This window comes from Barbatula barbatula (assembly GCF_947034865.1).
Source record: "Barbatula barbatula genome assembly, chromosome: 20".
NCBI classification, from domain to species: Eukaryota; Metazoa; Chordata; class Actinopteri; order Cypriniformes; family Nemacheilidae; genus Barbatula; species Barbatula barbatula.
Genome location: NC_136783.1, coordinates 16524679 through 16547218, shown reverse-complemented (window position 1 = coordinate 16547218; position 22540 = coordinate 16524679). Strand labels below are relative to the sequence as shown.

The 22540-nt window shown below is 40.6% G+C and overlaps 3 protein-coding genes across 9 annotated transcripts; 2 read left to right on the top strand and 1 right to left on the bottom strand.

Annotated features, from left to right (window-relative positions):
* Positions 1-424: 424 nt before the first annotated feature.
* On the top strand, positions 425-7845 carry man2b1 (mannosidase, alpha, class 2B, member 1). Its single transcript, XM_079483640.1, has 22 exons — positions 425-603; positions 942-1044; positions 1304-1477; positions 1553-1746; positions 1943-2075; positions 2146-2291; positions 2409-2608; positions 3008-3128; positions 3204-3282; positions 3367-3476; positions 3565-3672; positions 3758-3874; positions 4007-4189; positions 4386-4483; positions 4569-4811; positions 4959-5060; positions 5182-5269; positions 5421-5501; positions 5685-5906; positions 6000-6149; positions 6970-7066; positions 7325-7845. Exons 1-22 carry the CDS (start codon positions 490-492, stop codon positions 7429-7431), a joined length of 2970 nt encoding a protein of 989 aa, XP_079339766.1. The 5' UTR covers positions 425-489; the 3' UTR covers positions 7432-7845.
* On the bottom strand, positions 7454-14654 carry trmt1 (tRNA methyltransferase 1). Of its 5 annotated transcripts, none has more exons than XM_079483642.1 (16): positions 12797-13000; positions 12249-12614; positions 11941-12157; positions 11541-11728; positions 11248-11363; positions 10975-11087; positions 10735-10883; positions 10387-10470; positions 10132-10201; positions 9348-9482; positions 9159-9244; positions 8929-9037; positions 8755-8831; positions 8455-8574; positions 8261-8375; positions 7454-8157 (listed from the first exon to the last, which is right to left on the bottom strand). In XM_079483642.1, the coding sequence occupies exons 2-16, from the start codon at positions 12596-12598 to the stop codon at positions 8080-8082; spliced, it is 2007 nt and encodes a 668-aa protein (XP_079339768.1). In that variant the 5' UTR covers positions 12599-12614; positions 12797-13000; the 3' UTR covers positions 7454-8079. The 5 variants fall into 5 exon arrangements, with proteins under 5 accessions (XP_079339768.1, XP_079339769.1, XP_079339770.1 ...); XM_079483643.1 differs by having other exon boundaries at positions 7853-8157; positions 12249-12574; positions 12797-12945; XM_079483644.1 differs by lacking the exon at positions 12797-13000 and adding an exon at positions 14486-14654 and having other exon boundaries at positions 7899-8157; positions 12249-12574.
* Positions 13724-21017, top strand: nacc1b (nucleus accumbens associated 1, BEN and BTB (POZ) domain containing b). Of its 3 annotated transcripts, XM_079483648.1 has the most exons (6): positions 13757-14168; positions 16623-17620; positions 17992-18277; positions 18696-18793; positions 19365-19450; positions 19524-21017. In XM_079483648.1, exons 2-6 carry the CDS (start codon positions 16648-16650, stop codon positions 19551-19553), a joined length of 1473 nt encoding a protein of 490 aa, XP_079339774.1. In that variant the 5' UTR covers positions 13757-14168; positions 16623-16647; the 3' UTR covers positions 19554-21017. The 3 variants fall into 3 exon arrangements, with proteins under 3 accessions (XP_079339772.1, XP_079339774.1, XP_079339773.1); XM_079483646.1 differs by having other exon boundaries at positions 13724-14168; positions 19365-20583; XM_079483647.1 differs by lacking the exon at positions 13757-14168 and adding an exon at positions 14763-15141 and having other exon boundaries at positions 19365-19800.
* The last annotated feature ends 1523 nt before the right edge of the window (positions 21018-22540 follow it).

The following is a 22540-nucleotide window of genomic DNA, read 5'->3' as shown; positions in this document are numbered from 1 at the left end:
TCGAGCGATTGTAATGTTTTATTTTCTCTCTTTTCATTAATCTAAATGTTACTTTATGTTAAGTTTCTGTTGTAACATTGTTTTATTATAACAAAATGTTCAATAAAGCATTTAAAAAAGGTTCAAGCTCAAAAAAATTAAAATAAAAACATCTCCGGGTAAAAATAACAACAAACAAAATAAAAATAAAAACAAAAATAAATATCCGTACCTTACCCCAATTCGCAACGGTAAACGTAAAGTTCATAAAGTGACCAGCAATTTTATGTTTCAGAAATGGCGATATAAAGGCAGCTTTATCTTCAAAATCGTAATGTGTTATAATGTCTAAAAATGAATCAGTTCCGAATGCGTTGTGATTACGTAGATTGATCTAAACCTAGAAACGTTACGAACTCCTATTACTAGAAAGGACTTTTATTTTGGCAGAACATTGATATGGCAGCAGTACTCACGTGTCACAAATGAAAACTCGATGTCATATGACTTATGTTTCATTATCATCCCATCATGCCTTCTCTGCACATCTGTTCCCTGATTCTGTTTTCTGTCTCTGCTGTATTTTCTTCACCTGTGGGTCGAGACTCCGTCTGTGGTTATAAGGTAAAAAATTACTTTTTTATGGTTAATCTGTAAAAGCAGAAAGATCCGAACAAATGTTGGCAGAGAGGAAGTCAACACTAACATAGACGTACAACATACGCCATGTTGCAGGGTTATCATGTCCATGATAATACCGCGGTGATCTGAAATAGAAATAGTACCGTGGTTTTGAAGAACCTTGTTTATTGTTGTTGTTAAATACTACAAAACACTGCATGTTTACATTTGGAGGATCTTTGTTGCATTAATTTCTCTGACACATTAAGGAAAAGGTGTTTTAACTGATCCATTTTTGAGGAAGTGTAACTCTTACATGTTGTAACTTTATGATCTCTCAGTCATGTCCAGCCACAAAGCCATCCATGCTGAACGTCCATTTGGTGCCTCACACGCATGATGATGTAGGTTGGCTGAAGACTGTGGATCAATACTACTATGGAGGTGAACTTTTCTCCTGCATGAGTTAAAAGCAACATGTGTAATTTGCTTTCATGTGATAATGTGAAATCCTGCATGTGACGGTCTATTTGCTGCGTAGGACTTTTGCTTCTTATCATATGATACTGGTAAACCACGGAAGTGGTAAAACTTAATGTTTAACATCACACAGCAATAGCAAGAATTAGTTCAGTTGTCATCACAAGTTTTGCTAGCAGATCAGTTACTGGTCTTATACTGCGTGTGTGTGTGTGTGTGTTAGATCAAAACAACATCCAGCATGCAGGGGTTCAGTATATTCTGGACTCTGTGGTCGACCAGCTACAGAAGGATCCGGCCCGACGCTTTATATACGTTGAGATCGCCTTCTTTTACCGCTGGTGGAAGCAGCAGGACCAGAAGACACGGCGAATCGTAACCCAGCTGGTGAATGAGGGTGAGAAGAACATTTTGTGTAAGTTCACAGATTAAAACACAGTACGGCTCACACAGCATTTGTTTTCTTTTAAAGGTCGCCTTGAGTTCATAAATGGCGGATGGTGTATGAGTGACGAAGCCACTACGCACTACAGTGCTGTGATAGATCAAATGACTCTGGGCTTGCGTTTTCTAAACGACACGTTTGGCGAGTGCGGCCGTCCCCGAGTAGCCTGGCACATCGACCCTTTCGGACATGCACGGGAACACGCCTCGGTCTTTGCACAGGTAAACATAGAACCATTACCATGTTGTCTTTTTTCCAAAGTTCTTATAATCAAACATGGTCATCAAAACAATGACAAATCTTACCCGTACACAATTACACATACAGTTCTCTACACAAAGTGGATGCGTTCTGTACGACTGCAAATGGCTTTCCAAGCGCTTGTATAGATTTTCATCTGACGATTTTGGATTTCAGATGGGCTATGATGGTTTCTTTTTCGGCCGTTTGGACTATCAAGACAAATATCGCAGAATGAGTACCAAAGAGATGGAGATGGTTTGGAGAGCCAGTGAAAGCCTGAAGCCTCCTGTTGCTGATCTCTTCACGGGTACAAATCTTTTCACTGTCGTACAGAATCCTTTTAATTTTGAGTAAAATCAATAGCTGGGCTTCTTCAGGTGTCCTCCCCAATGGCTATAATCCACCGGCTGGTTTCTGCTGGGACCAGTCATGTGATGACGCTCCCATTAGAGATGACCCAGACCTTGAGGACTACAATGTGGATGTGATAGTACGGGACTTTTTGAGAGCTGCCAATATTCAGGTGAATGAACAGCATTGGAGTGAACACTTATTGTTAATTATTGTAAATTCACAATAGACTTCGCTGTTGGCTATACAGTATAATACAAATATTCTAAAACCGTTTTAATTTTTCCAGGCTACATATTATAAGACGAACCATATCATCATGACCATGGGTTCAGACTTCCAGTATGAGAACGCCAATCTCTGGTATAAGAATATGGATAAGCTGATTAAGTATGTTAATGCTTTGCAAGCTAATGGGAGCAAAGTGAACGTGCTTTATTCCACCCCTTCCTGCTACCTGCAAGAGCTCAATCTAGCCAACCTCACCTGGTTAGTGTGTATATACAACCAACACATTTAAAGGGACAGTTCGCCCAAAAAGGAAAATCTGTTTAAATGTCTTTGTTCCGATGAACACAGAGAAATATAATGATTGTAACCAAACAGTTCTTGGCCACCATTGACTACCATAGTAGGAAACATTACAATGGTAGTCAAAAATGCCCCAGAACGGTTTGGTTACAAGCATTCTTCCAAATATATTTCTCTGTGTTGATCCGAACAAAGATATTTATACAGACTTGGGGTGAGTAATTCATGACAGAATTTTTATTTTTGGGTGGGCTGTTCCTTTAAATTATTCTTTGAATGGTCCAAGCGGTTTTGTTGAGCTTGCATTTTAGTATATGATGCCTTTTCTGTCTTCGTCTGATTGGCTGTTCATTTCAGGCCTATGAAGACCGATGATTTCTTTCCCTATGCTGATAATGCTCATGATTTCTGGACTGGTTATTTCACCAGCCGTCCCGCACTGAAATTATACGAGAGACTGAGTAACAGCCGACTACAGGTGATTGTCTACAAATTTTGTTTATTAAGCATCACCTCAACGCTGTGTAGGTCTGACTGGTTTGGTTTTCCTTAGACTTGCAACCAGCTTGAGGTACTCGGGGGGCCCAAGTCCAGATCGGGACCGTTTGGTGAAGGCGACAGTGATACTATGAGTAAGTCTGCATAGGACGTAAGTGAATCACTTCTCTTGCCTTCAATTGGTTGATTTGTTAAAGGCTATGTTTACATTGGTTCAGAGAGGGCGATGGGTGTGGCACAACATCATGATGCAGTGTCTGGTACGGAGAAACAGCATGTGGCAAATGACTATGCCAAGAGACTGGCTCGAGGCTGGGCACATTGTGAGGTACAATTAAATTAAATCTAAAGTCATTAGTACTTATTAAATATTATTATCATATTATTATATGCTTATGTGTATCTTCACTGTCCAGGTGCTGATTCGAAACTCTCTAGCTGTTCTTAGTGGTTCTGAGGCTCCACGTGTGTTCTGTGAGAATCTCAACATCAGTGTCTGTCCGCTCACAGAAAGCAGCCATAAGGTGCCATACACACAGATTCTACTAAATAAACTGTCAATACCTGCTACAAAATCTCACTATTCAATCTTTCCTATCTTTCTCTAAGTTTTCTATGAATGTGTACAATCCTCTGGCGAGGGCTGTAAGCTGGCCTGTGCGTTTGCCTGTCAATGGTTCCCAGTACAGTGTTACGAATGCGAACGGCAAAACAGTGAACAGTCAGGTTAGAAATTGTGTGTCTACATGACAATGAAAGTTTTGTTTGTTCAATTAATAACATGAAATGAATTACATTTCCTCGTCTTTCTTTCTTTCTTTCTTTCTTTCTTTCTTTACCACATTTGGCGTCTGTCAGGTGGTCCCATTGTCCAAATCCACAAAGGAAGTGAGACGAAACCGGGGTTATGCCAAAGGTGAGCTGGTATTCCAGGTCGAAGCTCCTCCTCTCGGCTACACTACGTACGTCATCTCCTTGCTTCAGAAAGAGCCTCCAGAAGACAACACTGAACACGGAGCCCCTCCATCTATTCAGAACAAGGTTGAAAGAGAACTGCTTTAAAAGTCCAGTGTGTCATTATTTATTCATTATGAGAAATGCAATATAATATACATAACTATGTCTTCAGAGGTGTATAGAGACCTTGCACCACTAGATGCCACTAAATTTCATACACTGGACATTTAAATATCCAGTATATACTAACTTTGATCATCTTGGTCTCTGTGTGTTTTAGTTCCTGAAGGTGACTTTTGATAATAACACTGGTCTGTTAAAGAGCTTGACCAACCTGGAAACTCAACAGACCATTCAACTCTCACAGAACTTCTACTGGTCAGTTAAGGATGACCCAGAATCAGCATCTCTTTTCAGGTTTCTGTTTAAAAGGGTACACAATGAATTTCGGCTTCTTGCGCAGGTACAATGCAAGTGCAGGGAATAACTATGAGAGTAGCCAGCCATCAGGAGCTTATATCTTCAGACCGAATTCATCAACACCCTTTATCATCAACAAAACTGCACAAATAGAGGTTGTCACCGTATCCGGCGTAGTACAAGAGGTGACGCAGTGGTTTAGTCCGTGGGTGTCACAAGTTGTCCGCTTGTATGAGGGGCGCAGGGAACTGGAGTTGGAGTGGACCGTGGGACCCGTGCCCGTCAAGTGAGTCAACACAGACATGCGCCTTCGGACAAAAGATGAGATGTAAAACAATATTGTAATATTTGAATTTGTTTGATATATAAGTATTAGTATAGAATGTCAAGAACAAACACACCGTGAAAAACATCACAAATATCTCTTTTGCAGTGATGGCTTAGGGAAAGAGGTGATCACACGTTTTGACACAGACATCCAGTCTTCTGGCTATATCTACACTGATTCGAATGGCAGAGAGGTTCTAGAGCGACGGTGAGGAGGAAGAAATATCTTACAGAATCTGAATGTCATGATTTTTACATCATTCTCGAAAGCTTCATCATCGACGCATGTCAATTGTTGAAAAACGTATCTAAGTAGTTTGTCATTGTAGGAAAGATTATCGGCCCACGTGGGATTTAAAGCAGTCCGAGCCCATCGCCGGAAACTACTATCCGATAAACTCTCGCGCCTATATAAAGGCAAGTGTCATGCAGAGAGATTGTGGTTGGTTTTATTACTGCATTACATTTACGTTTTAGTTGCATTTCATTTAAAATGATAAGTACTCATTCAGATTTTCATAAACCTTGAGCAAAACTTGTCAGAAAAACTAATGTGTTTGTGTATTAGGATGACAAGCGTCAGCTGACAGTGGTGACGGATCGCTCCCAGGGGGTCGGCAGCATCTATAATGGCTCACTGGAAATCATGGTAACATGAAATGATCTGTCATTCCCTGTCAACCTGTGATTTATAAGAAAATGTAGGCATGTTGCCGAAGCACTTTCAGAGAATAAAAAAGATCTCAAAATATCTAGGGTAATATAGCATACCACGACCATACATAAAGTATTTTATACATGTTGAGTAACCATACTCACTGTCTTTTCTCAGCTGCACAGGAGACTTTTATATGATGATTATAGGGGTGTTGGTGAGCCTCTTTCTGAGCCAGGAGAGTTTAATGATGGTTTAGCTGTGCGTGGACGTCTACTGTTGACCCTCACACCCCCAGACCAGGCCGCAGATATCCATAGACCCCTCGCTCAGGGCATGGTGCTGCAACCCCTCCTGTCCTTCCAAGACGGCACACCTTCCACCAATGGCAAACTGGAGGTTTGTGGGAGACGGATTAACTCAATGAACTGGTTATGTATAATTTCTCTGTACTGTATTTTGTTTCTCGTTCTCAATACCTCTGCCCTATAGTTCTTTGGGCTTCAGGCTGCTCTACCCCCGGCTGTTCACCTGCTGACACTGTCTCAGTGGGACAAAAACTCGATTCTGATTAGGTTGGAACATCAGTACGAGGCCAAAGAGAGCAAAACCTACTCGCAGCCTGTTACTGTCAACCTAAAGGTAACACACAGGAGAGCAGCCCACTCACCACCTGTTCCAGTTTACTCAACCAGTACCACACACTAAACCAATACATCCAAAACAGACCACATAGGACACAAACATATTCCCAACTTAAGCAAATTTTTCTGTTGTCACACACTGAGGGGTGGTTTACCGCACAAGTATTAGTTTAAGCCAGGACTAGGCCTTAGCTAAATTGCGACATTTAAGTAGTTTTCACAAACATGTCTTTCAAACAAGCATTACGGTTGTCCATCTTGGGACAAAACAATAGCACTTCTGTATTTTAAGTTGTCAGTGCAAGCAGTTTTCAGTTTAGACTGCTCTTACATTGATCTTAGTCTAGGACTAGTCTTAAACCCCGTACTGGAAACCATCTCTGAATGTTTAAGTAAGGCTGAACCTTCACAAATGCACGTGGTGTAGATCAGGGGTTAAAGATCTGGGCCAGCAGCCATTTTCCTAAGACCTCCCACCAGGTTCCTCTAATGGAATGGAGTGTTTTTCTGGGAAGTGGAAGCGCTGTCCCAAATGATGCACTCAGTCCTTATGGTCCTGCTCTGAGTTCACACTACGGTGATGTAATGGTGTGTGATCTGTTGGTTAGCAGACTGCTGTGAATTCTCCACTAGTGTATGATTTGGGAAATGATGCATCAAGGGTGTGTCTTCTAAAAGCTTATTGAATCATAACATGACAAATGAAACTCAAACAGATCTTGTATACTTCATATGCTCAGTCCACATTAATGTACCATTGAGAATGACGCTTGATGAGTAATGATGATAATAAACTGTTCCGCTTTGTGTCTGTGCAGATGCTGTTTTCTACCTTTAAGGTGCTCGGAGCATCTGAGATGAGTCTCGGGGCAAACCAATGGAAAGAGGATATGACACGTCTGTCATGGAATAATGGTAACAAATACATTACACACTGAACAGATTTAAGACACTAGGTATCACGATTTTTTTTTGTGACAGTTTCAGAAGACCATGCAAAAAGAATCTGTGCAATACTGCAACGCAAGACCGCCCAAACTTTAGTTGAGCAAACCTTTAAAGAAAGGTTGTGTAGCGTAATTCAGTTTTAAACCTTGAGTATTTTGAAACCGTATTGTTAGTTGAAGTAAATATGTGTGAAGATAACATAATTTCCTTTTTTTTGTTTATTAGAAACGAATGTAAAACCTTTCCCTGTCAGCGATAAAGACCCCTCGCCCTGGGAAGTGACATTAAACCCAATGGAGATCCGCACCTTTCTGTTACAGGTGCAGCAATAGAACAGAATAGACAACCATTGCTGTCAGACATTGATTTACTGAATTGCATGACAAAAGTACACAAATATCAGATGTTAAAAATTCTTGTTGTATAATCCAACTAAAACTGGTTTAATGGACGGAAAATGATTTCGTCGTATATATTTATATAAATTGATGCTGTCTGTTTTAAGATTTTATTTAATTATTAGACAATTTCTCTATGGTAATTTTTTTTTGTTCTGGTGTAAGGTTTGAGAAAATAAAGATGAAAGTAAAATATCTGTATGGCAGACATTGAGTTCTGTGCCAATTCATCCGTGCAATATTTTTTATTCTTGTAATGTTTTTACTGCTACTGTACCTTTTATATGAAAATGACCACTTTTTCATGAATTCAATTGTAATAAATGAAATAAATTGTTTAAAAATGTATGTATCTGTATCTGTGTATCTGTTGATGCTGTAATACGTTATGCATACAAAAGGACTTTTACCTAATATTTATTTGATAAGCAAAAATAAAACATTCTGAAGATAAAACAAAAATGATGGAATAAAATGTGCCCCATTCAATTAACAGAAATGAAACTTCTCTTGGTATTAAATAACTGTCTCAAACCACAAGCTTTTACAATTGTCTGAATTACATTCATTAGTGAGAAAAGATTAGTCCATCTTCTGCTCGCTGGCTCCTCCTTCCAGTTCATGTGAATAGCAGCATTTCTCTCCATACGTACATGTTCCCTAGAAAAGATAACAACTTTGTTCAATAAGCTTTTTTTATTGTTTCATATAGAGTGAATTTGGGTACATAATATCACTCTATCATATGTTAAACTTAACATACCTTACGAAACCTCTTGCAGGGGAAATCCTTGAGTTGAGAAGAATCCGTAATAAGTTGTTTCCTTTTACCTTGAAACTGTTTTCTTTTGTCTTCCAACTCCGATGAGATTCCTCCACTAAAAACAATGCATAAATAAACACTTTTCAGGCAGCTTGAGAATTTTAATAGTTTTTCAATGAGAAAACGCAACAAACCCAGCTTTGGCGCGTGCTTTGGGTCCCCAGTTGGCCTGTGGGTTCTCCTGGAAACGTGTGAGGTGACGTTTCCGTGATTGGGGGTTCGCGTCCTCTCTGATCTCAAAACAGGCCTGGAGGCTGCATTGAGAAAGCATTGAGTTCTCACACAGTTACACTAGAAACAGAGAGACTCAACGTGTGTCTTTTTAACAAAAGATTACTCACAGTTCGTAAAAAACAATCATAACGTGAAATTGTAAGCATCTCTGAACAACTATGAGGCCAAATTAATAAATGTAATACAAATGTGATACTGACGTTGGCTCTGTGGAGAGAATATGGTGGGCCGGGCTGGTCTCCGACAGCCTCTCTCGCTTCACAGGGTTGGATTTTTCCTGAAGAACAGACAGACAAAAAACAACCCATTCAAATTAAGCTTCTTTAAAGTGTATTTTGTGGAAAAGCACTTAAGAGCAGATGGAGGTCACTAACCCAGCAGCGAATTATATCCCACAATACCCCAGCAGTTGCGTCTGTCTTCACTGCATTCTTGCAGGCATGAGAGAAAGACACTCTGTATCCAGCATGCATGAGAGCTGACCTACAACAAAAGCACAGAATGACCTACGCTTGTCAATCAAACTTGGATTATTGGGTATGCATGACAATATTAGAAAATTACACTCACAATGTTTGAAAAACATTGGATATATGTACATTACCTGAACGGCAGCATTGGTGGCGTGTTGCAGTGAACTGTGCTGCTCAAATGATCTAAAACATAGTATAGAGGAACGTCCTGCAGCTCCTGAAAACTCACAACTGCTAATATTAGCACTCAATTCATTAAACCAGCAGACATCCAACATATTATTATTATTCAAATAATAATATTCTAATAAAACTCTGACCTCAGTGACCATGCTCAGTATCCCCTCGATACGCTTTGAAGTTCCAAAACGGTTGGGATTCCCTGAGACAGCACCCAGAACTTTACGAACAAATGAATGGTCATGTAGAGGCTCCGCCCACATGGGACCACCCAACTAGAAATACAAATGAGAGTTTAAGGTAACGTAAATAATAGGGATGCAACGATACAGCTCATCCGCGGTTCAATACGAACCCCGGTTTTTCACCGACGGTTTTCGGTTGGGTTCTGATGGCTTGGCAGATTAAAGTGTATGTAAAAAAAGTTAAGAAAAAATTACATTTTGCTGAAATTCTGTTAATTGAACTAGACTTTGTTATCTTTAAGCGAAAATCGTACAAATAAATTGTACAAATTTCTGGTGTTTTGAATAAATGCAAAGATTTACAAAGACTCACAGAAGTTTTTGGTTTACTGTTCATCAACATGCTGGTAAAATAAGATTCTTAAAGAGAATCAGAGTATTTCAAATATCAGGGTATTTCAAATAACGTAATGCAAAACTTGCGATTGCTGTAATAGAAGTAAACGTGCGGTGTGCGTAACACTGCAAATACTAGCGCTCAATGGGAAACGCCACAGATCTAATATATATATATATATATATATATATATACAAGGTGCGCCACTGCCGTTGCAATAAATAGGAAGAAATGCAATGCTAAAAAGCTGCCTGGAGGCGCTCTTGCTATGACGTAAATAGTTGTCCAAAAAAACACATCAAAGCTATACGTCTTCTAATAAGAGCACGTGATGATTCAGACCTGGAATCTCTGTCCACAGTGTTCGCAGTTGGGACCTATTGGGGGTCCGGTGGCTGCTGAATACTTCATACTGAAACACACAGTAACATACATTTTGAGAAAAACAAACATGCCTCACTCGGTAGACAAAGCTGAGGTCACAGGTTCAATTCCTAGGAAGCACGTATACTGATAAAGTGTATATATATATTAGATGCACTGCAAGTTGCTTTGGATAATGTAAATGTGATAGACATGTGATTCTGAAAGACCTACTGGTTTCCTTGGATCGTTCTCTTTCCCATCCTTTGCAGATGAAATGCCCCACAACCAACGCAGCTATACACCAATGCCTGCTTACTGCAACAAACACACATTAAAAGTCCAATATGTATTTTTTTGTAGGATGTATTGACAGTAAATATAACGTTATATTTGTATTACTTTAGAATAAGCTACTTTGTTCTACATACAGCATGGGTCCTACAGTAGCCCTAAACTGACAAACTGCTCTACTGAGATGTCACTAAAATCTCAACATTGCTCTTTTGATCTATTATTCACCCAAATGAATACTCACACATGTAAAGACAGAAGTTGCTTGTGTGTATATGTCTGCTTTACCTTGCAGAATTCTTGACCTTGACCTGACCCGTTTTGACTCTGACGAATACGCGGATGTAGAAATCCACACTCACACTCAGAAGTGGTTCAATGTAGCGCTGATACACGGCTGCTCTCTGATCTAAACTGTGAAGAATTATACGCAGGGCCTACAACGCACAAAAACAAACAGCCATATCAAAGAGTCTCCGTTTCACCTTTTTACATAAACACAAATCTGTGGCAGTGAGCACATCTTACCATCTCATGACAGTATTTAGACTTGATGGACACGGAGCCGTATTTGCTGTAGCAGGTCTCTCCACTGTTTCCGGCCATTACGGCCATGTCAGTACACGTAATGCAAAGCAACCCTGACAATTAGATTTTGTGTTAGGCTTTAAATTAACCGTGTTTACATCTGATGCACAACTCTGTAAAATGCGCTTTACAGAATCTACCAGATCTAGGCGAACCATACAGATCTTAAATAATACATAAGAGAGGGGCCAAAGAGAAAGAAAAGATACTCACCATCCTCACTGACTGCTTGCACAGCTGCATCTATAAATGCAGAAGGGCTGCCGTAGGGGTCCAGGTCTATGACATCATAGCGGTCCTTCTTTCCTCTTGCCTCATACATCACCATACTAAACAAAAAGCACCATACATAGATTTTATTTAGCTATTTTTATCTTGTTGCCATTAAAACCCATACTGAAATTATGTTGACAAATGAAAGGGTATATATTTGTGTCATTCCTTATAAAGATGCATGTGAGCGTATAAGCTAAGAAAGCTTAAATTGAAGAAACAAAAGATCTGACCTGGCATCTTTCTGACTGGCCTGCAGTATGTGGGAAACGTTGTTGTGCTGTGCATTGCGGGCGATGAGGGCAGCAGCTTTAGCAGAGTAATCATTAGCAGTGATGCTCTTTAGTCCCGGAACCTCCAGAGCAAATCGAACAGAACGGAGCCCGGATGCAGCCAGACCCTCCAGAACACGCAATCCTTGCTGGAAACAAAGAAAGAGATTATTCATTTATTACTACATTTATTCAACATATACTTGGATCCAAAGCAATTCACACATCAGGATAAAATGCAAGTGATTGTTTGTAAGGAATCACGTGAAGATTTACAATGCATCCTTCCATTATACTGAGATGTCATCAAGTTTGTTGAAGATAAAAAATACAATAAAAAGTAAAATCAGTAAACACACACCTCGCATTTCTCCCCCACAGAGGCAGTGATGAACTGTTTATCAGTGCTCTCTTCTTCCTTCTGTGGCTTCTCATGTTGTTCTGTCGCTTCATGATCCTTTATTCCATTCTTCTCTTCTGACAGCTCGACTAACACTCTGTCTTTCTCATCAGGCACCAGGATCCGAACGCCCCGCTGCACCAGCTGCTCCCTTGCAAACTCTGTGATCACCGCACACCTGATAGGCACACCAGAATGTATGCAATAAACGTGTAAACGTAGAGGTGAGATTAAGGTTAAGGGATTGAAAGTTTTGACAGCATACTTACGTGAGATCTCTGTTGAACTCCTGCACAGGGTTGTAGAACACCTCATTGGCACTCGGGAATATAATTGCTGCCTTGCCCTCCCTCACAACGGTCTCCCCTGGCAAAAGCCCAGGCTCTGTCAATGAGCTCTGGCTGGTTTCTGAGGATCTAGAGAGCTTTTTGTCCTCCATTGGTACATCTGTGGCAGTAGTGTCTGTGTCCTCTTTGTCGTTGTTCATTGTCCTGAATCTTTTAAATAGACAACTGGGTCCTGTAGTGAGGCTCTGCAGGAAGGCTAGTTTATCCTTAGGGTGTACCAGTGACAAACGTACAGCAGTCCTGTGTAACTGAAACACACTCCTTACTTGCATTTACTGAAGAAAAGACCTGTCAAAATAAACAATAAACTGACATACATGAATCAATCGGAAATGTATTTCATTGCGTTATGACTGTGATTTTCACAACGCTTCGCATTTAGGAATAGCACGTTCTGCTTGGCCATTTAAAACACATTCTTGTTACTAGCCTGGTTAGCACTAACATTAGCATTTACAATTGCAACTTACCATTAAACATCGTTAATTACAGACACGTCAGCTCCGCCATTGCAAATATAAATAAAAGGATTTGCTGTAGGCTTTCCAGGAAAACTGTAAGCACGTATTTTTTCTGTGAGAAATGACATGTGCAGTCCATGCATTGCTGTGAATAAACTACGGAAGCCCGAGAGTATAAACCCATGGACAAATAGCACTGCGCATGCGTATAGTAACAGAAAGCGCTGCAGTAGGTAATATAAAAGCACAGAAATGCACGGTTCATCTAAAACAAGAAAGTGTAAAATATCAAACATCATTTAATAATAATAAAGCATCGGAATTAGTAATCATGTAAAGAACTGTACTAATGCAATATTTTATGATACGCATTGTGTCTAAGTGATTTACTATATTTAACCAAAGACAAACACACTTTTTATTACTAAGGACCTTTCATTGCATATGTTTAATTTTTTTATAACATTATTATATTTGAACTGTACCGCTGATGCGTAAATGTCACGTCTCACATTCCCTTAACACATTACGTCACATATTAAACCTGGCTCACTTTTGCCTATTATGTCTCTGATACGTCATGAGTTTGCGTACTGCATACTATATATATTTACATTTACATTTAGACGCTTTTATCCAAAGCGACTTACAGATGAGGAAACATTGGAAGCAATTATAACAACATAGGCAACAAAATACATAAGTGCATCAAACTAGTCCATTAAAGCCTAGCACAGTATACAAAGCTAAGAATAGTGAGGTTAGTAATTTTTGTGATTTATATATATAAAAAAAATTAAAATGAAAGTTTTAAAGATAAAACATATATTTATGTAACCCTCCAATACTTCACCATATTTATTTAATCTGCACATTAACCTAGTCAAACTCCGTAAAGTCTAACTGGATCATTTCCCCACAATTAGCACTACGCGAGGGGGCGTGTCGTACGTGCATCTGTTCTTCAGTGCGCCATGCAGGGCTGAGTTGGCATGCTGTGCGCGTAGCACCAACAGTCAACACCCCTCTATGGGTTCACCTGTACAGAGTCTAGACGCAGCTCACTTTCCCAGCACTACTGTATGAGCTACGGGGGTCCCTTGCATACATGCTGATCGGTCCACAGCGCGCGAAATACACCGGCTGCATGCACAGAGACCCAAAAGTGGACATCATTTACAGTCTGTCTGACTTTGATCGGCGATTCTGTGCTCTACGTGCGTCCCGAAGGGGGTGAGAAACAATGCACCCCTCGATAATTCTGCGCTCGGGATCTTTGCCTGTACATTCACGATGAATGGCTGCCAGTAGAAAGAGATCGAGACAGCGAACAGTCGGACTCCTCCATTGAAACACTTTACAGCCGATTGCAAGCGAGGGGGTGAGTTTTTTTACGCATGCATTACGAGAGGTACACGCCACTTTAAGCGGGGTCAAAGTGTACGCGCGCGGGACAGTTAGCGTTACGGGGGTTTTTAAGAATGCGGTATTGTTTTCGTGAAGGTGTGCAGTTGCTTTTGGATGGGGGATGGGTTTGCAAAAAGTTTAACCACTTAGATGACTCAAGTCTTGAGAAATGGCGCATCGTCTTTTTATTCCGCTTTCCAACTTTCTCATCATAACAACCGTTGCCATCGTAGCACGTGTTTGTAGATAGCTGTCAGGCTGTTTTCGGGGTTACCGTACGCGAAGACTCACCTTTACGTTCAGCGCTTTCGGGCGTCACGTGGTTAACTGTGTCTTGCGGATGGGTCTGGCTCGCCCCCCGGTTGCTGCATTTGTCCCGGGATGACCTGTTGATGTCGGGAAAATATGCAGCCGAGCCCTGCCTCCCTCCCTCCTCAAAATGGAGTAGAATTTATCCACTGAATCTTTTATGTAAATACAAGCAGACAAATGTGAATACTTAAGAAGCTAGTTTGCATAAATCTGCGGTTGGGAAAGAATGAGTCGTGCATGCATATCTTGTATTGCTGGATGACTCAAAAATCGACCTGGGTGTAGATACCCCGGTGTGCGTGCTGGTGGCCGTGGACTCTAACTCAACCCGACATTATTTTATAGCGTTGCATTGGCACCGAGGGGGGCGAGAGAAACGGATGTTGGCTCCTAAATAATTCATCTTTTAGGCTATTTTGGTGACGGCGTTCTTTGTGGTGTCGCATTTTTGGCTGCGTGGTCAGCGTCAAGTGTGGAAATAAGGCGGTCGGGTATTATTTCGGATTTGCACCCCGGGGCCCGTGCCAAACCGGAGCTCGTGTCCTGCTGGGCAGCGGTGCGGGCACATAGACTCTCCGGGCACAGCAGTCCTGCCGCTGGCGTCCACATCACGCAAACACCGGCGGCATATACCAGTGAGATCTCATATTGTCCATTTTTATTAATGATATTTTTAATCAAAATGATGTGATTTTGCTTTTGGGAAATAGCGACGATAGCGCAGTGGAGATTTCAAAGGATCATTTGTAAACGGCACTGTTCGCTAATGCTGCTTCATTGTGATCAACGATCTGTTAAAAGTATAAGGTTACTTTAAGACTAAGTTTATAAACCTGATTTTATGAATATTTATTTGTTCCTATATTATGTGACTGCTAGGAGCTAATGGACTAGCTTTAACCCTTTAAACTGTGTGGCATGAGGATGGGACAAATCCAGATTTACAGTTACGCTTATGATGGTAGTATTTCTTATTCGTTAAACCGATTTTATTATTCGGGATGTGAAGAATAAAGTGTGTCTTTGTAAAGTAAATGCGTAACTTTACTGCTCGAACCAACTTATCTTTGATCTGCTTTGTGCGAGCATTACTTTCACCTCATTGTCGACATTTATAGAGGAAGAGAGTTGGTGTGAAACTGCCCATACTTGTTTTTCATAGTGTTGAAAGGAACTTTCTAGTCAGTGTATTTCCAGAATTGCCTTTTTAATTTACTAGCAAATCTTGTGGTTTTGAAAACAGGTTTTTTGGGCTATGCATTGTTAAATACACGTTTTTTAGATCCATCAGATTAAATACAAGCAAACGTATGCTTATGAAGATAACAGAACAGGCCAGATACTAACAATTTAAGGACTGAGGCGAAGCGTTTTTGGGTGGGTCTCCTGAAGACCTTGTGTCCCCTTCACCCCTACATTCCAACCTTTCTGCCCTTATATTGAAATATCACTTTTTTAAAAGTAATGCTGCGTGCATTAATGCTCTGCGGTGTATAAAATTACAGGTTTTCATAATCCTGCTTGACTGATGATAAGCGACCCATAGATAGATAGATAGTCATTAGATAAGGCATGTCTATTTATCTTAATAAATATGAATGAAAGTATTGTGTTTCTGTCTCGTTTGGTTTTATGGTTTTGTTTGATTAAACGCTGACCTTTGGTTTAGGGGGGAAAGTGTCTTTGGGTCTATAAAATAATTTACTTTAAGATTATACGTTGTGTATAACAAGGCATTGTGTTCTGTAGTTCTTGGTTCGTTATGAGGAATAGTATAGAAGTGTCTGTTTTCTCTTTCTGTATTATGGACTACATGATCACAAGGCATTGTTTGTTAGTTAGTCACCCTGGAGCTGGAACAGAGCCTTCCACTGTCTCTATGCTTCTGTAAGAATAGATAATTTACAGCTTGTGTGTGTGAGGCGGTTCCAGATTTTCTTTATAGGCACATTTGTATTTCTAGATAAGAAAAAGTACAAGTACATATTTAAAAATGTAATAATTAGATTTACACCATAAATAGTTAAAGCTATTAATTAAAAAGAAATGTATTAATAAAAAACAACAATAAATTATTGTTTTTTTTGCAATAATTTCTCATGTTTTGTTTTCCCAGATCCTGTAGTTCTGGGCGTTACGATATGGCTCAGATGCTGCAGATGGCGATTCCCAACTTTGGCAACAATGTTTTAGAATGTCTGAATGAACAAAGGCTTCAGGGTCTGTATTGTGACGTGTCAGTGGTGGTGAAGGGTCACACGTTTAAAGCCCACCGGGCAGTCCTGGCCGCCAGCAGCTCCTACTTTCGAGATATATTCAACTCCGGCAACAAGAGCTCTGTTATGGAGTTACCACCAGCTGTTCAGCCTCAGAGTTTCCAGCAGATCCTCTCTTTCTGTTACACCGGCCGACTTAGCATGAACTTGGGAGATCAGTTTCTCTTAATGTACACTGCGGGATTCCTGCAGATACAGCAGATTATGGAAAAGGGCACTGAGTTCTTCCTGAAAGTCAGCTCGCCGAGTTGTGACTCGCAGGGTCTTCACGTGGAAGAAATGCCTTCATCGGAACCCCAGAGCCCTGTTACGCAAACGGGAGGAGGCGGGGCTGTGGCCGCCACAGCAGCTGCTCGCCCCGCCTCCTGCCTTACGCCCCTTTCGTTGGTGTCCAGGGTGAAGACTGAGCAGCAGTCTCAGATCCAGCAAGAAGCATCGGCGTATTCTGTGGTTTGCGCTCCGGTCGCGAAGCGTCTGTGGGAAGGGGGCAGTCGTGAAGGGGGTGGAGGATCAGGATGCGGCGGAGGAGGAGGCATTAGGAAAGCTGCCCGTTATTCTCAGGAGGTGCCACGCGGGATAAGTGGGACACTGCCCCAGAGTGCACCTGTGTTGGCTGGAAGCGGTACGAGTAACAGCAACAACAATAATAACAACAACAGCGGTAGCACGCCAGAAGGCACCAGCCCGGGAACCCCCAGCATGTACACAAGTGACTCGCCTATCTCCTACCATGATGAGGATGAGGAGGAGGAAATAACAGAGGAGACGGCAGAAGAGCAGTATAGACAGATCTGTAACATGTACACTATGTACAGCATGCTGAATGTAGGGTCAACAGGTAAGAGAAAGAGGCTGGTCGCTCATCATAGTTGAACCATTATTAGAAATTGATAGCTTTTTATTAATATTGTAAATAAAGGTGTAGTTCACCCCAAAATAAAAAATCCTGTCATCATTTACTCCCTCTCATCTGTTTTAAAACCTCTATCTGACTCTTTCTACCGTGGAACACAAAGAAATGTGTTTTTGTGTCCATACAATGGAAGTCAATGAGGTCCAAATTAGTTTGGTTACCAATGTTCTTCAAAATATAAAATTGTATGTTCTGCAGAAGAGAGTTGAAAGGTGAAAATTCAATGTGGCTATAGATGTGTGTCTGATTAATGTTTTAATACATTTTTTAATATAAATTTTGTGTTCCTGATTTAGCCAGTGAACGTGTGGAGTCCCTTCCGGACCACCTCACAGTTGAATCAAGGGGAAGGGGAGTTCGAGTGCGGCAAGAACTGGCATCTCTTCCCACGGAGCTCATTGCACAGATTGGAAACCGTTGTCATGTTAAACTTTATGAAGAAGGTGATCCTGCTGAGAAACTGGAGCTGGTAACAGGCACCGGTGTCTTTATATCACAAGCTCAGCTGATGAACTGCCATGTTAGCGCAGGCACACGGCACAAAGTATTGCTCAGGCGGCTGCTTGCTGCCTTCTTCGACCGGTGAGTGACGTCATATAAATCGAATTGAAATAAAATTAGTAGTGTATTTAAAATAATGAATTATTAAAGCTGCTATATGTTACTTTTAACACCCTGTTACCATCTCTGTTTTAAAGGCATACTTCACCCAAAAATGAAAATTCTGTCATCATTTATTCGCCTTCGAGTTGTTCCAAATCTGTATACATTTATTTTTTCTGCTGATCAAAAAGAAAGATATTTGTAAGAATGCTTATAACCCGACAGACTTTGTCCCCCATAGACAACCATATCATAGTGGCTGTAAAAGCGCTAAATGATGTAAAACCGTACTTGACTGCTTGACTTGCTCAATAACTGATTTTTTTAAACCAAAGAAACAGGTTGAGTTTTAATATATCAAATGTAATTTTAATCTACTTGTTTCGTGTTCTTGTAGAAGCACGCTTGCAAACAGTTGTGGGACAGGAATTCGGTCCTCCACAAATGACCCAAACCGCAAACCGCTGGACAGTCGGGTTCTCCATGCTGTTAAGTGTAAGTTATTGATAATTGTGGCATTGGAGATCCAATGATATTTCTGCCAATATCGGCATCGGTCGATCAAAACAATTCTTCACACTATCGGTCGATAGCTAAACAACATACGGTGATCAGGACCGATACATCCTTTCAATCAAAAGGGGACAGGAAAATGCAATGAATTTGTGCTCTGTATATAAAAATGTCAAGAAGCATCACTAGTTTGATTTCCCATATTGATAGCCATTATATGAATTTTTTACATTTAGAAAGTTGAGAAATAATAGTTGAATCCTCAGAGTTGGCATCGGCAGATATAATTCTGAATGGTCTGCTATAGTTATCCATGGAGTATTTTAGTATGAGTGCATATCTAAACATATTTGACATTGTTCGCTTGAGCCTATATTTGTTAGATGCCACATTCAACCACTCCAGACAACTTGACAAGTTTGCGATATAAAAAGGACAAAAAAACGTCCCACATCCCCTGTTTGTAGAAATAGAGATTTGTTGGTTTGTGTGTTTTTAAACTACAGTCACTTGCAAGAATTATTAATGACAATTTTTTCCTCTCTGTCCCCAGTTTACTGCCAGAACTTTGCTCCTAGTTTCAAAGAAAGTGAAATGAATGCCATCGCCGCAGACATGTGCACTAACGCGCGTCGTGTGGTACGTAAGAGCTGGATCCCCAAACTGAAGCTCCTGATGGCAGAAAGCGATGCGTATGCTAACTTTCTTCCAGACGCTGCCAAAATGGAGTCTGATGGCTTGAGGATGGACCACCCCTTTGAAACGGGATCCCTGGAAGGCGGTACAACCTCTGAATCTGGCCAGTCATCTACAGATGCCCTGCAAGGGGTGAGCGGGGATGGTAGCGGTTTGTTTTAGTGAGCAACGTATCCATGGTGAAGATATTCACTTTAGATATTCATTCTCCTTGTCGCGTTTCTTGCCGTCACCTTGGGCGATGATGACATGCTGGAGGAGAGAACATGTATATGAAGACTCTTGTGAAATCCTGCTTCCAAAGCTGGTAATTTGTATTTCCCCATTTGAGTGTTGTTGAGCGTTTGCCTGTACTGTTTTGAGTTTATTGTGTCGGTCCTCCTCCCCATGCTGAAACACATTTCCAAAGAGGGGGGCAGAGAAGAAAATGAGGGCTGGAGCCACTGTCCTGGTTCTGAATGTACCTTTTTGGTGAATCTAGAAAGTTTGTTGTTAAGATTTAAGATCATCTTTAAATATTTAGTAGCTGTATAACTTCTCACTAGACCCTATTTCCTCTTCTTACCGAGCTCGCCGTCAACCCTGAGACTTTTATTTTCTTTCACATTTGAAATGTTTTTAGTATTTTAATGCCAAGTGTCCCATGAGAGGCAGTTTGTTACAGATGATTGTTAAACGCTGATGAATCCGCTTTGCTCTATTTGAAACTACTGTTGTGTCATATTGAGGGTCTGTGCGAGATTATCACCTTTGGAAATCAACAAAATGTGTGATATGTTGTCCACTTGAAAGTTTTAAAGGAAAAATGAAATGTGCATGTCTTTTGCATTTGCAAAATCCAAAAATAACGTTAGATATTTTATTTTGGTATATTACCAAGGTTCAATGTCGTTTTTTTATTTATTTTTAACAAATTGGCAAGTTTATTGCTATTGAATACTTGGAAAGCAATTAATCCCCAAGACATTCCCAAACATAATCTTTATGTGTGTTTAGAGTAAACCATAGTTGTGTGTACACCAGAATATATTGTTGGACTGGCGTCTGCATATGTGGCAGCTGCAGTTTATGATCTCACACCTGATTGCTTCATGAATCTTTCACACTCGTGTTGCGCATTCTGACATGCTACGCAAGAGCATTTGTGACAAATGTAATGTCCTGATGAAATGGGCTGAGTTCAGTATTAGAAACTGGCACTGTACAGCCATTAGTCCTTCAGCTGCAGTGCTTGTGAACCTCTAAAGTGGACGCTGTTACTGTATGTAGGTTGCATTTAATGGTCATTTGAAAAGCCAGTTTTAAGTGTCTTTCATTTTTCAATTAAGTTGTGAATATTTTTAGCAAAAAGCTGTTATAATCGCGAATGACCATCAGAAGCTGAAACAGAGTCAGAAGAGTATGTTTAGGTTAGAGACCGTTTTGAAGCACCCAAAGCATGACCTGAACCTTTAGCACACGAATGTTTTTGAGGAAATGTAACGTGTGATGGTGGACTGTAATGTTTGGCATCGGTTAGGGCTGAAGAAAGATCGTGGTTGGACATGTGTGAACAAGAACAACCCACAAGCCAAAAACACTTTGAACACACTAGTAGTCACAGATAGGGCTGGGTGATGTAGCAGACAAATATGGGTTGCTGTTTCTTAGCTGTTTAATATTTGTAGTTGCTTTTCAAACATCCCAATCAATAATGTTTTTACACTAAGACATTATGTCAATGAATTAGATCTGAATTAGTAAAGTTTCAACATTTAAAGGTCCAGTGTGTAATTTTCTGGAGGATCTATTAAGAGAAATGCAATATAATAAACATAACTGTCTTCAGAGGTGTATAAAGACCTTACATAATGAAGCATTATGTGTTTGAATTAGCTATTTCCATCTACATACACGACGGAGTCCCCTTGCATTGAATTCGGCATGTTGTTTCTACAGTAGCGCTAAGCAGACAAACTGTCATTGTGAATGTTATATCACCCAGCCCTAGTCCCGATATTGAACATTACATAAAAAGCATAGACCTTGGATTTGTGTCTTTCAAAAGATGTCAATGCTTTTGAACTTTATTTTTAAAGAAAGTTTGTTTAAGATGGCAGCTCACGTTTGTTAATCAGATGCACTGGACCAGGCCATGGTAGAAAACTAGGCAGCGTGGTCCCAAGAGACTGCAACAAATCACAGATCGAATGAGGGTGAGAAATATGCACTGAACTGTTCAGAATTGCCTTAAAAGATGTAACGTTTCTGGCTGGGAGTTTGACACAAAAGAAAGGGATTGTGGGTCCAGAACGCCTGGTTAGGTCTGCATGCATGCATGCTCTGCTCCTTTTTGCGTTCGAGACGTTTCCATTTTTGGAGACGTGCGCTAATGTCTACATGTTCATGCGAAGAGATTTACAGCAAAGAGAGAGAGAGTGCCAAAGACTGTGGTGGTGCATTTGTTTGAATTTGCGTATCTGTTGGAGGGAGTGTTTGTGTGTCCTGTTTTATATTCTAAAATATGTGTGTATGTCTGGTTTTCATGTGCCAAATGCACGTCTGAAAGGGTGCGTGGGTGGTGTGTGTGTGTGACGGGCGGGTGGGTGTTTGGTATGTGTGTATGCAGAGATCACAGAGCTCTGTTTGTTTTTGTCTGACTCAGTAAGGGATATGCAGTGCAGACGCAAGCAGAGAGGGGAGGGTATGGATTGGCGAAGAGATGGATGCTCAAACACACACACACACACATAGAGTCTTACACACACAACTGGTGCAGTGAGCTGTTGCAAACCATTAAATCTCATTGAAATCTTAATCAGATTAGTCTGCTTTCGTTTACTTCACTGTAATATTAACATTATTTACATTTTAATATGCATTCCTGATCCTATTGTGCTCCTCCTGTTTCAACAAGCCCGACTTTAAAACTGATTTTGGCACTTGGAAAATAGTGAAAGCAACTAAATGCGAATACAAACACGGTCTGATGTGTGTTTGAATGAGTGCCAATCCTCTGTCCAAACAACAGATGCATGTTAAAATGTTATACTG